The sequence below is a fragment of the Crinia signifera genome, chromosome 1, assembly GCF_055691185.1.
Source record: "Crinia signifera chromosome 1, ASM5569118v1, whole genome shotgun sequence".
Classification (NCBI taxonomy): Eukaryota; Metazoa; Chordata; class Amphibia; order Anura; family Myobatrachidae; genus Crinia; species Crinia signifera.
In genome coordinates this window covers 348,268,994-348,286,578 of record NC_139217.1, presented here as the reverse complement: position 1 = coordinate 348,286,578, position 17,585 = coordinate 348,268,994, and the positions used below count along the sequence as shown (strand labels likewise).

The 17,585-nt window shown below is 41.1% G+C and overlaps 1 protein-coding gene across 1 annotated transcript in view; it reads right to left on the bottom strand.

The window, feature by feature from the left end:
• Positions 1–347: 347 nt before the first annotated feature.
• Positions 348–17,585, bottom strand: part of LOC146008045 (uncharacterized) — a 63,266-nt gene continuing 46,028 nt past the window's right edge. The window contains exons 12-13 of the mRNA XM_083146937.1: positions 5,612–5,697; positions 348–3,093 (exon numbers count right to left, since the gene is read on the bottom strand). Coding sequence (XP_083003063.1) covers positions 3,066–3,093; positions 5,612–5,697 — 114 coding nt within the window. The 3' untranslated portion in view covers positions 348–3,065. The remainder of the gene's footprint in view (positions 3,094–5,611; positions 5,698–17,585) is intronic.

Sequence of the window (17,585 nt, the reverse complement as noted above, 5' to 3'; positions counted from 1 at the left end):
CGGTTTACACGCTACGGACGGAGCATCAGCGCAAACGGCTATCACACAGATAGTCTTTGCGCTTAGAAGCCCTCCAGTTACCACCGCAAGAAAACCGGAAGAAACGAAGGAAAGGTACCATCTTTTTTGCAGGGCTAGATAGGGACAGTGCTTCAACGGAAATATACTAACGGCATTTTTACAAAAATCAAGTTTTCCCCAAAAGGGCTTAAACATTCTTCACTAACCCTTTTCTTTCCTCACAGGTACCATTTATTATAAATCTCACCCCCATTATATCCATATACAGCCCCCCCCCCCCCCCTTTCTTATTATACTACTAATAATAAAATACCAATTTACCCAGCGCTCTTAAAATAACCCAAATAGGAGGTGTGGCCAAAAAAAATATAAATGCATGTTTCATATCAATACCATAGACAAAGGAGGCGCAAAGGTGTGACTATTACATGTTTCACAGTGCCCCTGTGTATATATTTTTTTTGCCTTTTATTCATAGCAATAAAACCCAGTACTAGTTTAGTTGGATATTCATTTTGGAGACTCCTCTTCTAAAATAACTATCTCCAATCCACACTTCTAAAGGCACCAAGTTATAGCACTGAAAAATAGCGTTTCTTCATAGCTTAATTGCTACCATGCAGTTGATGGTGACTAGCAGAACTGATTGACGGGGAACAATGTGTCTTAACTGCTAACAGTCTGCAATATCCGGAATTACTAATGAAAGTGACAAGACCTGGTCAGTGCTGGCCTTTACCCATTCCAACCAGACTTCACCAATGACAAAAACATTGACACCCATCCCATTACACCGTGGTATTGAGCTAACTAGGGGGTCATTCTAAACCATTCAGACGTGGCTGAATTTGTCCCTGTTCCGATGGTTGATGGACTGCACATGTGCACGGTCTTTTGTGCACATGTACAAGTCCACTGTGTGAATGGCTACTGCGATTTACAATGTAGCTGGGCAGTGTGGGTGGGGGGAGTGGGGCGGCAGGCCCAGGTGTTGCCCATGGGAATGCCCAGCATTTCATGGGCGACCCCATGAAAACGCTGGGCGCTCGCATGAGAATGTAGATGGGAGGGGGTGGGCAGCTGACATCTGCCGCCACCCCTGTCTTCAACGGAATGGCTAAAAATATAAGTCAGTCTCAACTGAATTATATTTGCGTGGCCTGAAGAAATTCGATGGTCGGCAACCATTGAATGATTTCTACATGCAAGGGGATGTGTCTGCATGACATCCCCTTGCATGGTTGCGAGAGGATACGGCGGCGGCGGGCAGTAGTGATTCAGTGGACGGCAGGGCAGGCCTTATTGGACTCGGTAAGCTGCGAGCTTTAGAGCTTACCAAGTCAACCAGAATCAGGGCCTGACTTTTGGATGAACTTGTTATCACCCATAATCATGGGCTTTAGTATTCACAATAACCAATTGCAAAACAACAGGCTAATTGTCTTCTGAAGGAAAAATAAAGCGTCCCCTGTACTAATTAACGTGACCACAGGATAGGTTATATACAGTAGTGCTGGGCCGTGAGGATGGCTACATCTAGGGTGGGTGCTGGTAATCCACGCCTCCTATGCTGTTTATGGGGGAATGGGAAACTACCCACCCAAAACATTGTGGTTTTTGTGTGTGTGTGTGTGTGTGTGTGTGTGTGTGTGTGTGTGTGTGTGTATATGTATATATATATTATAATAGGTTGGCCTGTGTGAAAATTTCACATGGGAATAAAAGGATTCATTTTATAGCAAGGAGATTAGTGTGTGGAACGTATACTGTATTCAATGTTGCAATCGAGGAACCGAGCAAAACTGATCATCTTAGCCGTGCCGTATTGACGCATCCAGGGAAAGCACTATAAGGCCAAAAGTTCATTTTTAACTTTGATTTTTAAACCAATAATACAATCTGCATTTCTAAATTAACAATTAATTAAGAGAGTGTACTGGGGTGAATTAAACCTATTTTATTTATTCACAAAGTCATTCATAGCATCACACGCACGCAGGAGCATAATGCACATTTGTGTACTAAACTGCTACATGGTTTGTACTCCTTGGGCCAAATATAATAGGATAGGAGGCGGCGTCTTGAAGGTGGCGGGATATCGGCTACTTACTATATTTAAGGTAAATGAGGTAATTCTGGCTTATCTCTGCAAAATCTCAGCATTTCAAAAAACATGTTCAAAGTGTTAAAAAGCAGAAAGCTAAACAGAAGTACACTGTTCATATATAAAAGCTTTGCCTATTCTAAACTTCCAATCCAAACAATTCCTGAGAAAACAATATAATCACATAAAATAAATTCTTATTGCCAATATTTCTAGGTGTCAACTTCCATGCAGATCAGTACTATTAATCAAAAGTTAGTAGCAATTAAAACATGGTAGTTGAAATGGAATACTAACTATAGCCACCGCCACCATCATTGTCATATGCTCTGTTCATTTTGTAGCTTCCTGTAGGACTGAGCAAATGGATACACTGGGGCAAAGGGTATTCTAGTTGGTGCTGAGGATATACTGTACTGTATATAACATATATGCATGCTTTTCCAGGCACACTATTATTGGGCAGTGTGTGCTGTAGCTAGAAGCATTTTCTTGTTGATGAAAATGAAGAACATTGTGTGTATGTTTGTGTACAGTTCATCATGAGACCGCTATGTCTCATTTTAGAATTTTCTCATGCTGGATTGCACATAATCTCACAAAGCACACATTCACAACAGACAGTAACTAGAAAATGTTTTTGTGGTCCCTAACAAAGTAACGGCATTAACATGACAAATAATATTTTAAATATTTCTCTATGGGATATTTATGACCTAAACAGTTGGTATAATCACTGATGAATGTTTACATTTCCTACAAAACAATTTTAACGGGTTATGTAAATGTAACAATATTGTAAGCAACAATTCATATTTAACTTCTGACTAGGTTAAATCCAAATAATGCATTCAAAGTGAAAACAATATAGTAAACATTGCTTCGCTCAATAATATTAGTTCTTTGGAAGAATACTTCTGTTTCTTTATAACTGTCCAGGTCAAGTAGATAAGGCTTTCTGAAATACACTAACAGAAACAAGAAAATATTTACAATGATCATGATGAATAATTATCACATACCATGAAAATATTTAAATCAACATTGCTCAAGGTTATAAGACACTAAGACACTGCTGATGTTCTCTACGGCAGGACCTGGTTGTTATTAGGAATCCGGGACACTGTGCCACCCAGGTGTAATGCCCAACATTCCCATTTCTTTCTAAGTAACTGGGAGTCCAGGTGATTGCAGGGGACGCTAGGGCTGCTGTTGCTAAGTGGCCAGGATGCTGATGATACAAGCAGCACTACAGATGCTATTAATTTAGTAGATCTTCCCAGACCTGGCTGCTGTAATTGTTGCTCATGTGTATTATAAAGCACTGCTGCAGGACAGTGCCAGGTATAGCTTATACTTCTGTGTGAGGTGCTGGATTTCTGTACTCTGGTGACTTTCCTGTAAATACCTTGCCATATCCGTGTTATTGGAGACACTATAATCATGATTGAAACCCAGCTCCTGCCTTAGTGACTTGTGACTTATGTAGGGTACACACCACGACAACCCGCTCACGATGCACATTGTGAGCGGGTCGTTAGTGTTTCTTCAGACCCGCTCACGATGTGCACCGTGAGCGGGTCCGATCCGATGGCGACCCGCACCCGGCAGTATGGTTGTTATTCAGATCCTACCTGCAGCAGGTAGGATCTGAATAACGACCGACCCGCGGGACCGCGCATCGGATCGGTATCGGTCCACACCAGGACAGGAAAGGGCCCAATCACCACACAATCTACATCCAATTGGTCGGAATTGGATCTAGATTGAGGGGATTGAGCCCCAGTCGTCCTGGTGTGTACCAGGCATTAGGGCCTAATTCTAGTTCACTCTTTCTGACAAAATTCTTCTGAGATGGACAAAACCATGTGCACTGCAGGGGGGCAGATGTAAAATGTGCAGAGAGAATTAGATTGGGGTGAGTTATTTTGTTTCTGTGCAGGGTAAATACTGGCTGCTTTATTTTTACACTGCAATATAGATCTCACTTTGAAGTAAAACCCCACCCAAATCTAATTCTCTATGCACAAGTAACATCTGCCCCACCTGCAGTGCACATGGTTTTGACCATCTAAGAAGGATTTTGTCAGAAAGAGTGAACTAGAATAAGGCCCTTAGTGACTTGTGTTTTGAGTCAGCTATTAGTTGCTGCCTTTCTCAGTGTGTACCATCTATTCACTGCATCTTCTGCAATGTAATATTTCCTATGACCACCCACACTGCCTTCCGCAGCATTCTTTTACATTTGCAGTTGTAACTGTTTCCAGTCAGCACTGCAAATTAACTATTTCAGTTCTGCCCTGAGAAACTCTGCTCCATCTTACTGCAGCCAGTTCTTTAGTGTTCTCCAGCCAATTGCATGAGCCCCTACTGCTTGAGGTACAAGGGCTGGTGGCATCCTAAGTACTGGAATGTGTATAAAACACTAAAGGAACAGCAGGTGGCTTTAATAGGTAGAAGTCCCTCTCCCGTGACTCTAGGGGGTCTCATGCTGGACTTACATAAGACACAGAGGGGAATATATAATAGTGTCTAAGTGCATGCAGTTGTGTAGTATATACACAAACAAACATGCTGTAAGCACAGCATAACTAATCACTGGTCATCCGATCCACAAAGGAGACTTGAGTATTCCCAGGTGACCCAAAATACATGTGTACTGGGATAAAATATTTCATCACAATAGAGGCAATGGCTATATTCCCCTTAATACATGGAGCTAGTGGTAAAATTAAAGGAGGAGGTGAGGCTGTATTTTCCTCCTTAGGTCAATCTCTGATCCAGGCCCATAGTCTCCTGTAAGTACAAAACAGGTACCTCATTGATTCACAGATCTGTTGATGAGATGTAACCCACCTGTACAATAAATATTGCTATCTGAGCCTGAAATTGGGTAAACACTGTGCTATCTATCTTTCAATATAACTTTCTGATGCAGATTAGAATGATACATAGTACATGTATCGCATAATATGTAACCCCAGTACATCATTCTTGGCTCCCATTTATTGAATTGTCCCATTGAATGTGCTGAAGGTCCAATGAAACTAATCAACAGCCTATGCTGTTACAGTAGATAGTGAGTACAGTGGTCTGATGTATTGGTATATTACACTGCTACATCACACCATCGGAAATCTGTGCCCAGTGTTAGTATGAGAAGATTATTATATAAACAGAAAATCCTCAATAGTTGCTATGGCAGCGTGGGATAGGAGTTCCTAGAAATAGTGCTGCACAGACATTCTAAGGAGGCAGAATTGGATTACTACAAGCAAATGTGAGTTCTCCAATATTTCAAAACTATTTGGCCTGACATTGGGGTGGTAAACAAATGCCCCGCCTTCTCAGACTGCGCTGTTATGGCAGAAGCATGGACTTGCCACTGGCATGTTTGTGTGTATCATACTCTACAGTAAGATAACAGTAACATCCAAATAAAGGGTCATTTTAATTTTGTCCTGTGAGAAAAGGTTCATTAGTTACCTGAAATCAATTGTGCCACATTTGTCTTTGTCCAGGAAATCTATCAGTTGCTGTATTTCCTCCTTGGACATCATGATACCAGTACTCTACATGGGTAAAACACCATATTTTCAGATAAATAAAACAAATAAGAATACATTTTAATAACTAAGGGGGTTAATCTAGTCCATTCTTTCTGACAAAATCCTTCTTAGATGGACAAAACCATGTGCACTGCGGGTGGGGCAGATGTAACTTGTGCAGAGAGAATTAGATTTGGGTGGGGTTTTTCTTCAAAGTGAGATCTATATTGAAGTGTAAAATCATGCAGTCAGTATTTTCCCTGCACAGAAACAAAATAACTCACCCAAATCTAATTCTCTCTGCACATGTTACATCTGCCCCCCTGCAGTGCACATGGTTTTGTCCACAAACAAACAAAAAATAATCAGTCCCAAGGCGCAGTCACTCTTCTTCTGCCGGTCCGAAAGAAGGGGTCACCACTCAACCCCACGTGGATGCAGTTCAAACAGAAAAAGGACCAATGGCGATGAGGAGGTGTTTACCGGCCAATGAAAAGATAAGAAATATGATAGCAGGTTAGAACCCTCAAATATCAATCTCTTGGTCACAACACAGGAGGGGGTTCTTCGTTAGCGTACCCGTACTCACACTCAGAGTTGAGGTTATGTGCTCATAAAGGTATCTTTTGTAACACTAGGGAATTTCACCACAAGTGGATTTCGACAACCAAATGCGTACCGTACTCACAAGTCGGAATTGTTGGTACAGGCGCATAAAGGTTTCTTTTACTTTGAAGAAAGAGGTCCAAATCTCTCATTTGTAAAAATGTTCTCAGCATTAACACCATATAAAAGACAAAGAAGCCTCTTTCAGGAAAGGGGAGTACATATTTATTGATACAAAACAAAATGATGGGGAGCACCAGATGTAAAAAGCACGGTACCTGGTGACTGGGGTATTGGCCTTATACCCCAATCATATCCGCAAGCAAGTGGTACAACTCCCCAAAGGCAGTACAGCAAGGCTCCTCTCCTGCCAACGCGTTTCGACAGGATAACCTGTCTTTTTCAAGGCTTGGAGAGGAGTACATACTAAGCCAGTATTTATACCCATACACTTGTTAGGCCAGCCCCGGAAGTGAGGGAAAAACGGAAGTTTAGGCCCGTTTGCTCGAACTCTAAAAACTAGAGTTCAGAAGTATTCATTAACACATGGGGGTAACCAGGGGATTAGCGCTGTATAATCCCTGAGTTTGTGGCCGAAAACGAAGGTTCTGAAGGGTAGAACTGAAGCCCTTTAGACGCGTGGAACGCACGCGCTGCCGGCTATGGAACGCATGACGACTTCCGGCGTCCGCGTCATTTCCGGCTTCTAGGATCCCCCGGCCGCAAGCTGATGACCTGTGGCGCGGGGAGACTGTGTATGTCCCTGGATCCTCTGCTATAGTAGCCGTGGAACGCACGGCCATATTGGAAAGCAATAGCTGAGTAAATGCTCAGGTATGAAACGCACGGCCATCTTGAAAACGGAATGGTTTAAAGTGCGGAATAAGGAAGTGCAGGACAATAAATATTGGCTTATTACAAAAATGAATACATATACAATCCATAATAGACACTATACATATTAAATCATTAAATTGCATGTGGGTGCATAAAATTGGATAAAAAGAAAGAGATAAAAAACGTCCTCCAATAAATGGATATAAAAACGTTAAAAAGTATTAAGATAAAAGAGTTAGAGGAACCACTTGAGCTCGAAATCTGAGTTCAAGCCATGTGGAGATAGTGACTTTAGGTCAAAAATCCACTTCATCTCCTTTCTGGCAAGATTAGTATCTTTGTTCTTATGCCGCCAGTTATCTTTAATGAGTTCTAATCCCCAAAAACCTTTAATTTGATTGGGGGAACAGTGGTGAACCTCTTTAAAATGTAATGAAAAGGGATGATCAACATTGCCCTTTTTTATATTTCTAATATGCTCGGACCACCGGACCTTCAGGGTCCTGGTGGTCTTACCCACATACAATTTATTACAGGTGCACATGATGACATAAATGGCATATCTGGAATTGCATGTCATAAAATGATTAAGTTTAAAAACCTGTCCATTGAGGACTAATTCCACTGTTTTTTTATCAGTGGTACCACAAGATTTACACATAGAACAATCCCCGCATCTATGGAAACCCTTGTTTCTAATTAATCCTCCCAAAGGTTTCTCTATAAAAGCACTCGAAGTTAATTTGTCTTTTATATTGGGCGCTCTCTTGTAAATGAATCTTGGTTTATTAGGTAGTATATTGGCAAGGACTGGATCACGAAGTAGTAAATCCCAATTTTTTCTAAAAATGGATTCTACTTGACGGTGATAGCTGTTATAATTAGAAATAAAGGCCACATTTGTTCCGATTTCTGTCGGCTCATTCTTTTTTACTTCTAACAATGATTCTCTAGGGATGCCCTCAACATCCTCTAGGGCCTTATCCAATTTATTGGATTTATATCCTTTCTGCAGAAATTTTAATTTCATTTCTTTAACGCTCTGTTCGTAGGTCTCAGGCTTCGAACAGTTGCGTTTCATTCTGATGAATTGTCCCTTAGGGACATTGGAAAGCCATCTGTTGAGGTGGTTACTTTTATTATCAATATAAGTATTTGAATCAGACGGCTTGGTGTATACTGCCGTTTGTAGAGACCCATCATCAACATAGATGTTTAAATCCAGAAAATTAACATTGGTTTTACTAATGTTAAAAGTTAATTTGATATTTAATAAATTAGTATTTAAAAAACAGCAAAAATCATTGAGGGTGGATTGATCCCCTCGCCAAATGAATAAAATGTCATCTATGTACCGCCACCATTGGACCAGGCTCGCACCCCAGTCATGACCCGTCCAGACCATAGTGTCTTCCCAACGGGCCATGAAGATGTTAGCATAGCTGGGGGCGAACCTGGTCCCCATGGCGGTACCTACCTGTTGTAAAAAGAATGCACCATCAAAATTAAAATAATTGTTGGTTAAAATAAAATGAATCCCCTCTATAATAAAAGACTGTAGGTTGATATCCATTTCTGTACTCTCGAGTGTAGTTTTTATTGCACTTATCCCGTCATCATGATTAATTATAGTATACAGCGACGTTACGTCCGCTGTTACTAAAAATAAAGAGTCGTCCCAAGTGATGTTCTTAATTTTATTTAAAACATCTTTTGTATCTTTCAAGTGTGATCTGTTGTTATTCACTAATGGTTGGAGGTGATGATCAATAAAGAATGAAAGATTGGACGTGATAGAGTTGGTGCCCGCTATAATGGGGCGACCAGGAGGCTGGGTTTGACTTTTATGGATTTTTGGCAATAAATATATAACAGGCACAGAGTAGTCTTCAATAATTAAGAATTCCGTAGTATCCTTATTAATAGTGTTAGATTCTACATATTTTTCAATGAGAGATTTGTATTTTTTAAAAATCGAGAGAGATGGATCTGACCTCAATTTTTTGTAGGTAACCCCGTCAAAGAGTTGCCTATTTACCTCGTTCACATACATATCTTTAGTTAAAATGACCACCCCGCCGCCTTTATCGGCGGGCTTAATTATAATCCCATCGTTATCTTTAAGGGATTTCAGGGCATCTCTTTCTTTAAGTGTGAGATTATTTTTATGTGCTGGAAGATTATCTTTAAGAGTATTTAATTCCTCATTAATGACTTTATGGAAACTTTCCAGAAAACAACCCTTAATATGTTTCGGATAAAAATTGGATTTCTTTTTAAAGGGGTTAATCGGGGCGTCAGACGGTGTATCAGACTCATTCAGAGCAAAAAATTTCTTTAATGACAAACGTCTAATAAACTTTTGTACATCTATATACAAATCAAAGAAATTAATTTGATTACTAGGGCAAAATTTTAATCCTTTCTGTAACACTGAGATTTCATCAGGATCTAATACGTGATCACTTAAATTAAAGATTTTTGTGGTATTACCCTCCAAATTGCTTTGGTTGGTAATTTCTCTATCTTTAGATTTTTTAACTCGTTTGTTTATCCCGCCTCTTTTTCCTCGTTTGGTTTTATGTAATTTGAGGCTTTTTTGTGGCGTTACGTATTTCTCCACTGAGGCGGTTTCCGGGATAAAAAATCAGTATTTAGGGTTTCAGGTATGGAGTCCAACGCTCTGAATCTGTTATGAGTGGTTGGACCTTCTCTGTTGTATTCATAATCTTTCGCCCTTGGATATACTCTTTGATTTTTCCTGGTTTCCCAGTCATAGTTGGGTTTGTCATTACAATTTTGATGATATTTATGTGGGAAGTCATTAGAATTCCTCTGGTTATAATTTTCTCTAGTTCTATTATACTTCTCCTTTACATAAGTTGGTCTTTGGTTTGTTCTGAAATTAGTATACCTAGAGGTGGGTTTGGGTTTAGTTACTACTGTCGCATAAGTTTGTGGGGCCTTTTTGCGGGCACCTTTCTCAACCTGGATTGGAGGCTCTGGTGGCCCTGGATCAGGTCTCCTGTCTCTCTGTGCCTGTTATATATTTATTGCCAAAAATCCATAAAAGTCAAACCCAGCCTCCTGGTCGCCCCATTATAGCGGGCACCAACTCTATCACGTCCAATCTTTCATTCTTTATTGATCATCACCTCCAACCATTAGTGAATAACAACAGATCACACTTGAAAGATACAAAAGATGTTTTAAATAAAATTAAGAACATCACTTGGGACGACTCTTTATTTTTAGTAACAGCGGACGTAACGTCGCTGTATACTATAATTAATCATGATGACGGGATAAGTGCAATAAAAACTACACTCGAGAGTACAGAAATGGATATCAACCTACAGTCTTTTATTATAGAGGGGATTCATTTTATTTTAACCAACAATTATTTTAATTTTGATGGTGCATTCTTTTTACAACAGGTAGGTACCGCCATGGGGACCAGGTTCGCCCCCAGCTATGCTAACATCTTCATGGCCCGTTGGGAAGACACTATGGTCTGGACGGGTCATGACTGGGGTGCGAGCCTGGTCCAATGGTGGCGGTACATAGATGACATTTTATTCATTTGGCGAGGGGATCAATCCACCCTCAATGATTTTTGCTGTTTTTTAAATACTAATTTATTAAATATCAAATTAACTTTTAACATTAGTAAAACCAATGTTAATTTTCTGGATTTAAACATCTATGTTGATGATGGGTCTCTACAAACGGCAGTATACACCAAGCCGTCTGATTCAAATACTTATATTGATAATAAAAGTAACCACCTCAACAGATGGCTTTCCAATGTCCCTAAGGGACAATTCATCAGAATGAAACGCAACTGTTCGAAGCCTGAGACCTACGAACAGAGCGTTAAAGAAATGAAATTAAAATTTCTGCAGAAAGGATATAAATCCAATAAATTGGATAAGGCCCTAGAGGATGTTGAGGGCATCCCTAGAGAATCATTGTTAGAAGTAAAAAAGAATGAGCCGACAGAAATCGGAACAAATGTGGCCTTTATTTCTAATTATAACAGCTATCACCGTCAAGTAGAATCCATTTTTAGAAAAAATTGGGATTTACTACTTCGTGATCCAGTCCTTGCCAATATACTACCTAATAAACCAAGATTCATTTACAAGAGAGCGCCCAATATAAAAGACAAATTAACTTCGAGTGCTTTATAGAGAAACCTTTGGGAGGATTAATTAGAAACAAGGGTTTCCATAGATGCGGGGATTGTTCTATGTGTAAATCTTGTGGTACCACTGATAAAAAAACAGTGGAATTAGTCCTCAATGGACAGGTTTTTAAACTTAATCATTTTATGACATGCAATTCCAGATATGCCATTTATGTCATCATGTGCACCTGTAATAAATTGTATGTGGGTAAGACCACCAGGACCCTGAAGGTCCGGTGGTCCGAGCATATTAGAAATATAAAAAAGGGCAATGTTGATCATCCCTTTTCATTACATTTTAAAGAGGTTCACCACTGTTCCCCCAATCAAATTAAAGGTTTTTGGGGATTAGAACTCATTAAAGATAACTGGCGGCATAAGAACAAAGATACTAATCTTGCCAGAAAGGAGATGAAGTGGATTTTTGACCTAAAGTCACTATCTCCACATGGCTTGAACTCAGATTTCGAGCTCAAGTGGTTCCTCTAACTCTTTTATCTTAATACTTTTTAACGTTTTTATATCCATTTATTGGAGGACGTTTTTTATCTCTTTCTTTTTATCCAATTTTATGCACCCACATGCAATTTAATGATTTAATATGTATAGTGTCTTTTGTAATAAGCCAATATTTATTGTCCTGCACTTCCTTATTCCGCACTTTAAACCATTCCGTTTTCAAGATGGCCGTGCGTTTCATACCTGAGCATTTACTCAGCTATTGCTTTCCAATATGGCCGTGCGTTCCACGGCTACTATAGCAGAGGATCCAGGGACATACACAGTCTCCCCGCGCCACAGGTCATCAGCTTGCGGCCGGGGGATCCTAGAAGCCGGAAATGACGCGGACGCCGGAAGTCGTCATGCGTTCCATAGCCGGCAGCGCGTGCGTTCCACGCGTCTAAAGGGCTTCAGTTCTACCCTTCAGAACCTTCGTTTTCGGCCACAAACTCAGGGATTATACAGCGCTAATCCCCTGGTTACCCCCATGTGTTAATGAATACTTCTGAACTCTAGTTTTTAGAGTTCGAGTAAACGGGCCTAAACTTCCGTTTTTCACTCACTTCCGGGGCTGGCCTAACAAGTGTATGGGTATAAATACTGGCTTAGTATGTACTCCTCTCCAAGCCTTGAAAAAGACAGGTTATCCTGTCGAAACGCGTTGGCAGGAGAGGAGCCTTGCTGTACTACATTTGGGGAGTTGTACCACTTGCTTGCGGATATGATTGGGGTATAAGGCCAATACCCCAGTCACCAGGTACCGTGCTTTTTACATCTGGTGCTCCCCATCATTTTGTTTTGTATCAATAAATATGTACTCCCCTTTCCTGAAAGAGGCTTCTTTGTCTTTTATATGGTGTTAATGCTGAGAACATTTTTACAAATGAGAGATTTGGACCTCTTTCTTCAAAGTAAAAGAAACCTTTATGCGCCTGTACCAACAATTCCGACTTGTGAGTACGGTACGCATTTGGTTGTCGAAATCCACTTGTGGTGAAATTCCCTAGTGTTACAAAAGATACCTTTATGAGCACATAACCTCAACTCTGAGTGTGAGTACGGGTACGCTAACGAAGAACCCCCTCCTGTGTTGTGACCAAGAGATTGATATTTGAGGGTTCTAACCTGCTATCATATTTCTTATCTTTTCATTGGCCGGTAAACACCTCCTCATCGCCATTGGTCCTTTTTCTGTTTGAACCACATGGTTTTGTCCATCTAAGAAGGATTTTGTCAGAAAGAATGAACTAGAATAAACCCCTAAAGCACAATGGAATATGTTGGCACTATGCGGCCGATTCACACCTGCTTGTAGCGGGCCAAATTCGGCCCTGTTCCCGATGGTCATGTGCGTGAATATTCACATGTTCTAACACTGGGGGCGAATGTCTTCAGCAAGATTCACACTCGCTAGGCTGTTTGCTCCTGGAGGGGCGGGCAGGGGTGGCAAGGGGGAGGAAGCTGAGAACCACACACCGTTTTATGGGTGTTCCCCAAAAACGCTGGATGCCCCCCTGCAGACGCAGATATGTTGATGCCTGCTGGAGGCGGGCGGCTGACATCACATCACATCAGCAATCTGAGGCCATAATAAAAGTCAGTCTCGACTGACTTTTACTAGCATAAGGGTGAAAAATCATTCGATGGTGAGCGACCATCAAATGATTTTTCACCCGTGCTGCAGCATTTGAAATGATATGTTAGTGTACACATCCCCTCGCATGTTAGAGAGGGGATTTGTTTGGTGGGGTGGTGTGTGGCATTTTCCTGTTCTCTAGGCTGTGAACATTCCCAGGTCTGAATCAGGCCCTATGTGCAGTAAGAAAATGTTGTTAATAATAATATTAATAAATAATCCCTGGTGTTTCTCAAGCCTGAAATGAAATGACCAGAAGAAATTTAAACAAAAAATTACATTTCAACACTTATAAATAAATAAATATTGTGAATATGCCATCGTTAGGGTCTCCCCATCAGCAGGAAATGGAGGGTTTTTCTTATAAAATCAGAAAAGTGCCCATTGGGGATGAGGACAGAGGAAACCACTCTGACAAAGTGCCATATGATTTAGGTTATTGTTCACTGAGGGTTTGGTTCATAGGGTCAACATAGGTCAAAAGTGTCTAGGTCAACCAAAAAAGGTCGACATGCACAGGGTTGCTGTGAAGAAGGTAGACATGAGCAAAAGGCAGACAAGAAATGGTCGACAGATAAAAAGGTGAACATGAGTTTTTACATTTTTGGGTGGCAATTGTGTTTCTTGTAGCATTTGAAGTTTTGGAGAGACAATACCCGCACTAGGACTAATTTCTCAAGATTTTTATTCTTTTTCAGAAGATAACCCCTTATTGTTTATTTTATTTTTACAGTTTATTATGTATTTATAGGGGGTGCAGCCTCAGACTTTGAGTTAGATGCAAAAAAAGAAAGAAGACAGAAAAGGAGTCTGTTCGTGGCGCACTAACAATAATGATAGTTCTTTAAAAAAAAAAAAAAATTTTATTAGTTTATGTTAAAATTATGGTCTATTGCCACAGTAAAAATTTCGCTGTGGCAATAGACCATAATTTTAACATAAACGAATAAAAGTCAAACATTTTTAACAAACTATCATTATTGTTAGTGCGCCACGAACAGACTCCTTTTCTGTCTTCTTTCTTTTTTTGTTTCTTGTAGCACAATGATACCCCTTTCACACCAGCCAAATTTCCCAGGATTCCAACCCTGCTATGGAGCAGGGTTGTTCCCGGGTTCAACCCGGGGACCTGACCGGTGTGAAAGGGCTAGGAGGTACTTACCCGCGTTGCCGGTCCTCGGTGTGCTGTCAGGCTGGGGATCCACACAGGTTGCGGGCGCAAATGACAGGACAGCAGTGGATGAAGATGACGCAGCTCTCCGACACCCTCACTGCCTACGGAGAGCTGCGTCATCTGCACCCGCCGGCTGACCTGCTGTCATCTGCACCCAAATTGAGGACCAGCAACCGGGATGAGTAATTGCCACCATCCTGCCTCCTCCCCATCTCCTGACAGCCTCCTCCTGCCCGCTTCCTTCCCACCCCCTTCACACAACAAAAAATGCAGGGACTAGCCCGACGTGAAATGGACCAACACGGGAATGTCCCTGCATCATCCTGGGACAATATTCCTGGGAATGTCCCTGCATTTTCTGATGTGAAAGGGGTATATGTGTACCAGGTTCACTTGCTATTCTTCAGGCAAGGTGCCTCGCTCAGCTAACGCTGTGCTCCACACACGTACCGTTTAAAATCATAGGTGACATGGATGGTTAAGTATGAAAAAGTTTAAAATAATTGTAGAAATCCTAAAAACTCATGGTGACCATATGCTGCGTTGACCATTGTGTTGACTAATGCATGTTGACTAATAGTGATCAACCTAATAACTGTTGACCTAAAGTCAGCATCCTGTTAGTTGCCGCTCATCTGCTTCACTTGGCGGCTCGGCGCCAGCTCTCCTTTCTAGCAACGTTGTAGCTGGTCTGCATTCTCCCAGCTTCTGCATAATACCATCAGGGAAATCCTAAATAGCTGACCTGCATTCTCCCAGCTCCCACATAATGCCATTGGGAAAATTATATGTAGCTGGACTCCCAGCTCCTGCATACCATCATAACAGGATTCAAGAAATAGCTGACCTCTATTCTCCCAGCTCCTGCTTACCATCTTATCTGGAATCCTAAAACGGATCCGATATGATTTCCCGGCGGTCGGGATCCCGGCGGTCGGAATCCCGACACTGGAATCCCGACCGCCGAAATCCCGACAAGGGGGGGACATGGATCGCCCCCCCTTGCGGGCTCGCTGCGCTCGCCACGCAGCGGGCCCGGTGCCTCGCTACGCTCGGCGCGCTATTTTATTCTCCCTCTATGGGTGTCGTGGACACCCACGGAGGGAGAAAGTTTCGGGATTTCGGCGGTCGGGATTCCGACCGCCGGGATCCCGACCGCCGGGAAATTAACCGCATCCCTCCTAAAACAGCTGTCTGGTCTACCCTCAGCCCCTGCTTCCTGTATTGCTGGTCTGCTTTCTCATTCATTGATGCATCTTAAGGTCAGTACAGTCTCCTGGTTTATAGCACCCAGCATTCAGTTCTTCCTCTGCTCCCGGAGTCAGTATCAGGTGACTCCGGCCAGAGGTAGTTTGCACATTTGAGGTAATTTAGGGGGGGATTTACTAAGATACATTTGTGAAAAAAAATCGTATTTTCATACGAAAATATGATTTTTTTGGGGGGGTGTATTCGTATTTTTGGCATTTACTATGCCAAAAATACGAATTTACATATTGGTATTGATGGGACATTCGTATTTTTATTTACAAATACGAATGAATAGCCCATTGATACAAGCAGGGGTAGGTGGGAGACAACCAGCGCAGAAGAATGAAACTTGCTGTGTGCAGGAGAAATGGGATGCAGGTGTGTTGCTTGGTGGACAATTAGGACCACACTTACTTTCTAATCCCTTCTCATGTTTGTTCACGTAGCAGTTTCTTTCTTAAAACAGGATACACTTCTTCAAGCATACAATATACAAATGCAGACTTACTTAATGATTCTGTCACGAGTGCCCATAAAGGTATCTTTCAAGGACCGCACTCCGTAGTAGACAAAAACGGTTTATTTCAGACATCCGACATCACATGAAAACAAATAGCAGCAAGACAGCAAGACAGCAAGGGGTAGTCCTGATCCCTTCAATGGAGCCTGATGTTTCTATGACCCGCTCCCAGCGCTGCAGACGCCGGAATGGAAGACTCGTTGTCCGGGACCCAGATACCTGTACTTGCACGCAGACCTCTGGCGATGGATGCGTCAGGGTAGGTCACGTCAACGCGTTTCGGAATGAATTCCTTTTTCAAGACGTGCTGTTCTGTCTCCAGAGCCCTCTATTTACGCTCTGGGTTTCAGGTCACATGACCGCTTTCTCTCCAATCAGGTATTACACCTATTTAACCGGCTGATACAGCAATTATATACTATGTATCAATATACATTATGTATTATACACTGTTAAAAAGTTTAATACAATATATAAAAAAATATTTAATACAATATATAAAAAATATTAAAACATTTATATAAATGAGCGATATATAAATCACTAAAAACATATTAAATATATTCAATATATAAGCCGGGGATAAAAAAGACGTACAAACATAATAAAAACAAAGATTAGTCACAAATAATTAAAAGACCATACCTAAAAAAGTGCAAAAAGTTAAACAGGATTTAAATGAACCATTTGTACTCAAAATCAACGTTAAGGCCTCTAGGGACCAACGTTTTTAGTTCAAAAATAGTTTTCATTTCTAACCTGGCAAGGTTCTGTTCTGTGTGTTTAACCCTCCAGTTCCTGTTACAAATTTTAATACCACAGAATTGTTTTAAATGCTTTATGTCACATGAGTGGTTATTTTTGAAATGCAGGGATAAATTATGCAGTTCATGGCCCTTTTTAATATTTCGCACATGTTCCCCAAGGCGTTCCTTTAACATCCGCCCTGTACGTCCTACATATTGTGTACCACATATGCATTCCAATAAATACACCACATTTTTGGTACCACATGTGATAAAATCTCTAATTTCATATTCCTTATTTGTCACATTCGACTTGTATTTCACTATTTTCTTTTCTGTTTTTACCAATTTGCAAATACTACATTGACCACAACGGTAAAATCCCTTTGATGTTATTCTTGATGGTCTGGTGTCAATGGGTATCGCACTCTGGACAAGCATGCTGCGCAAAT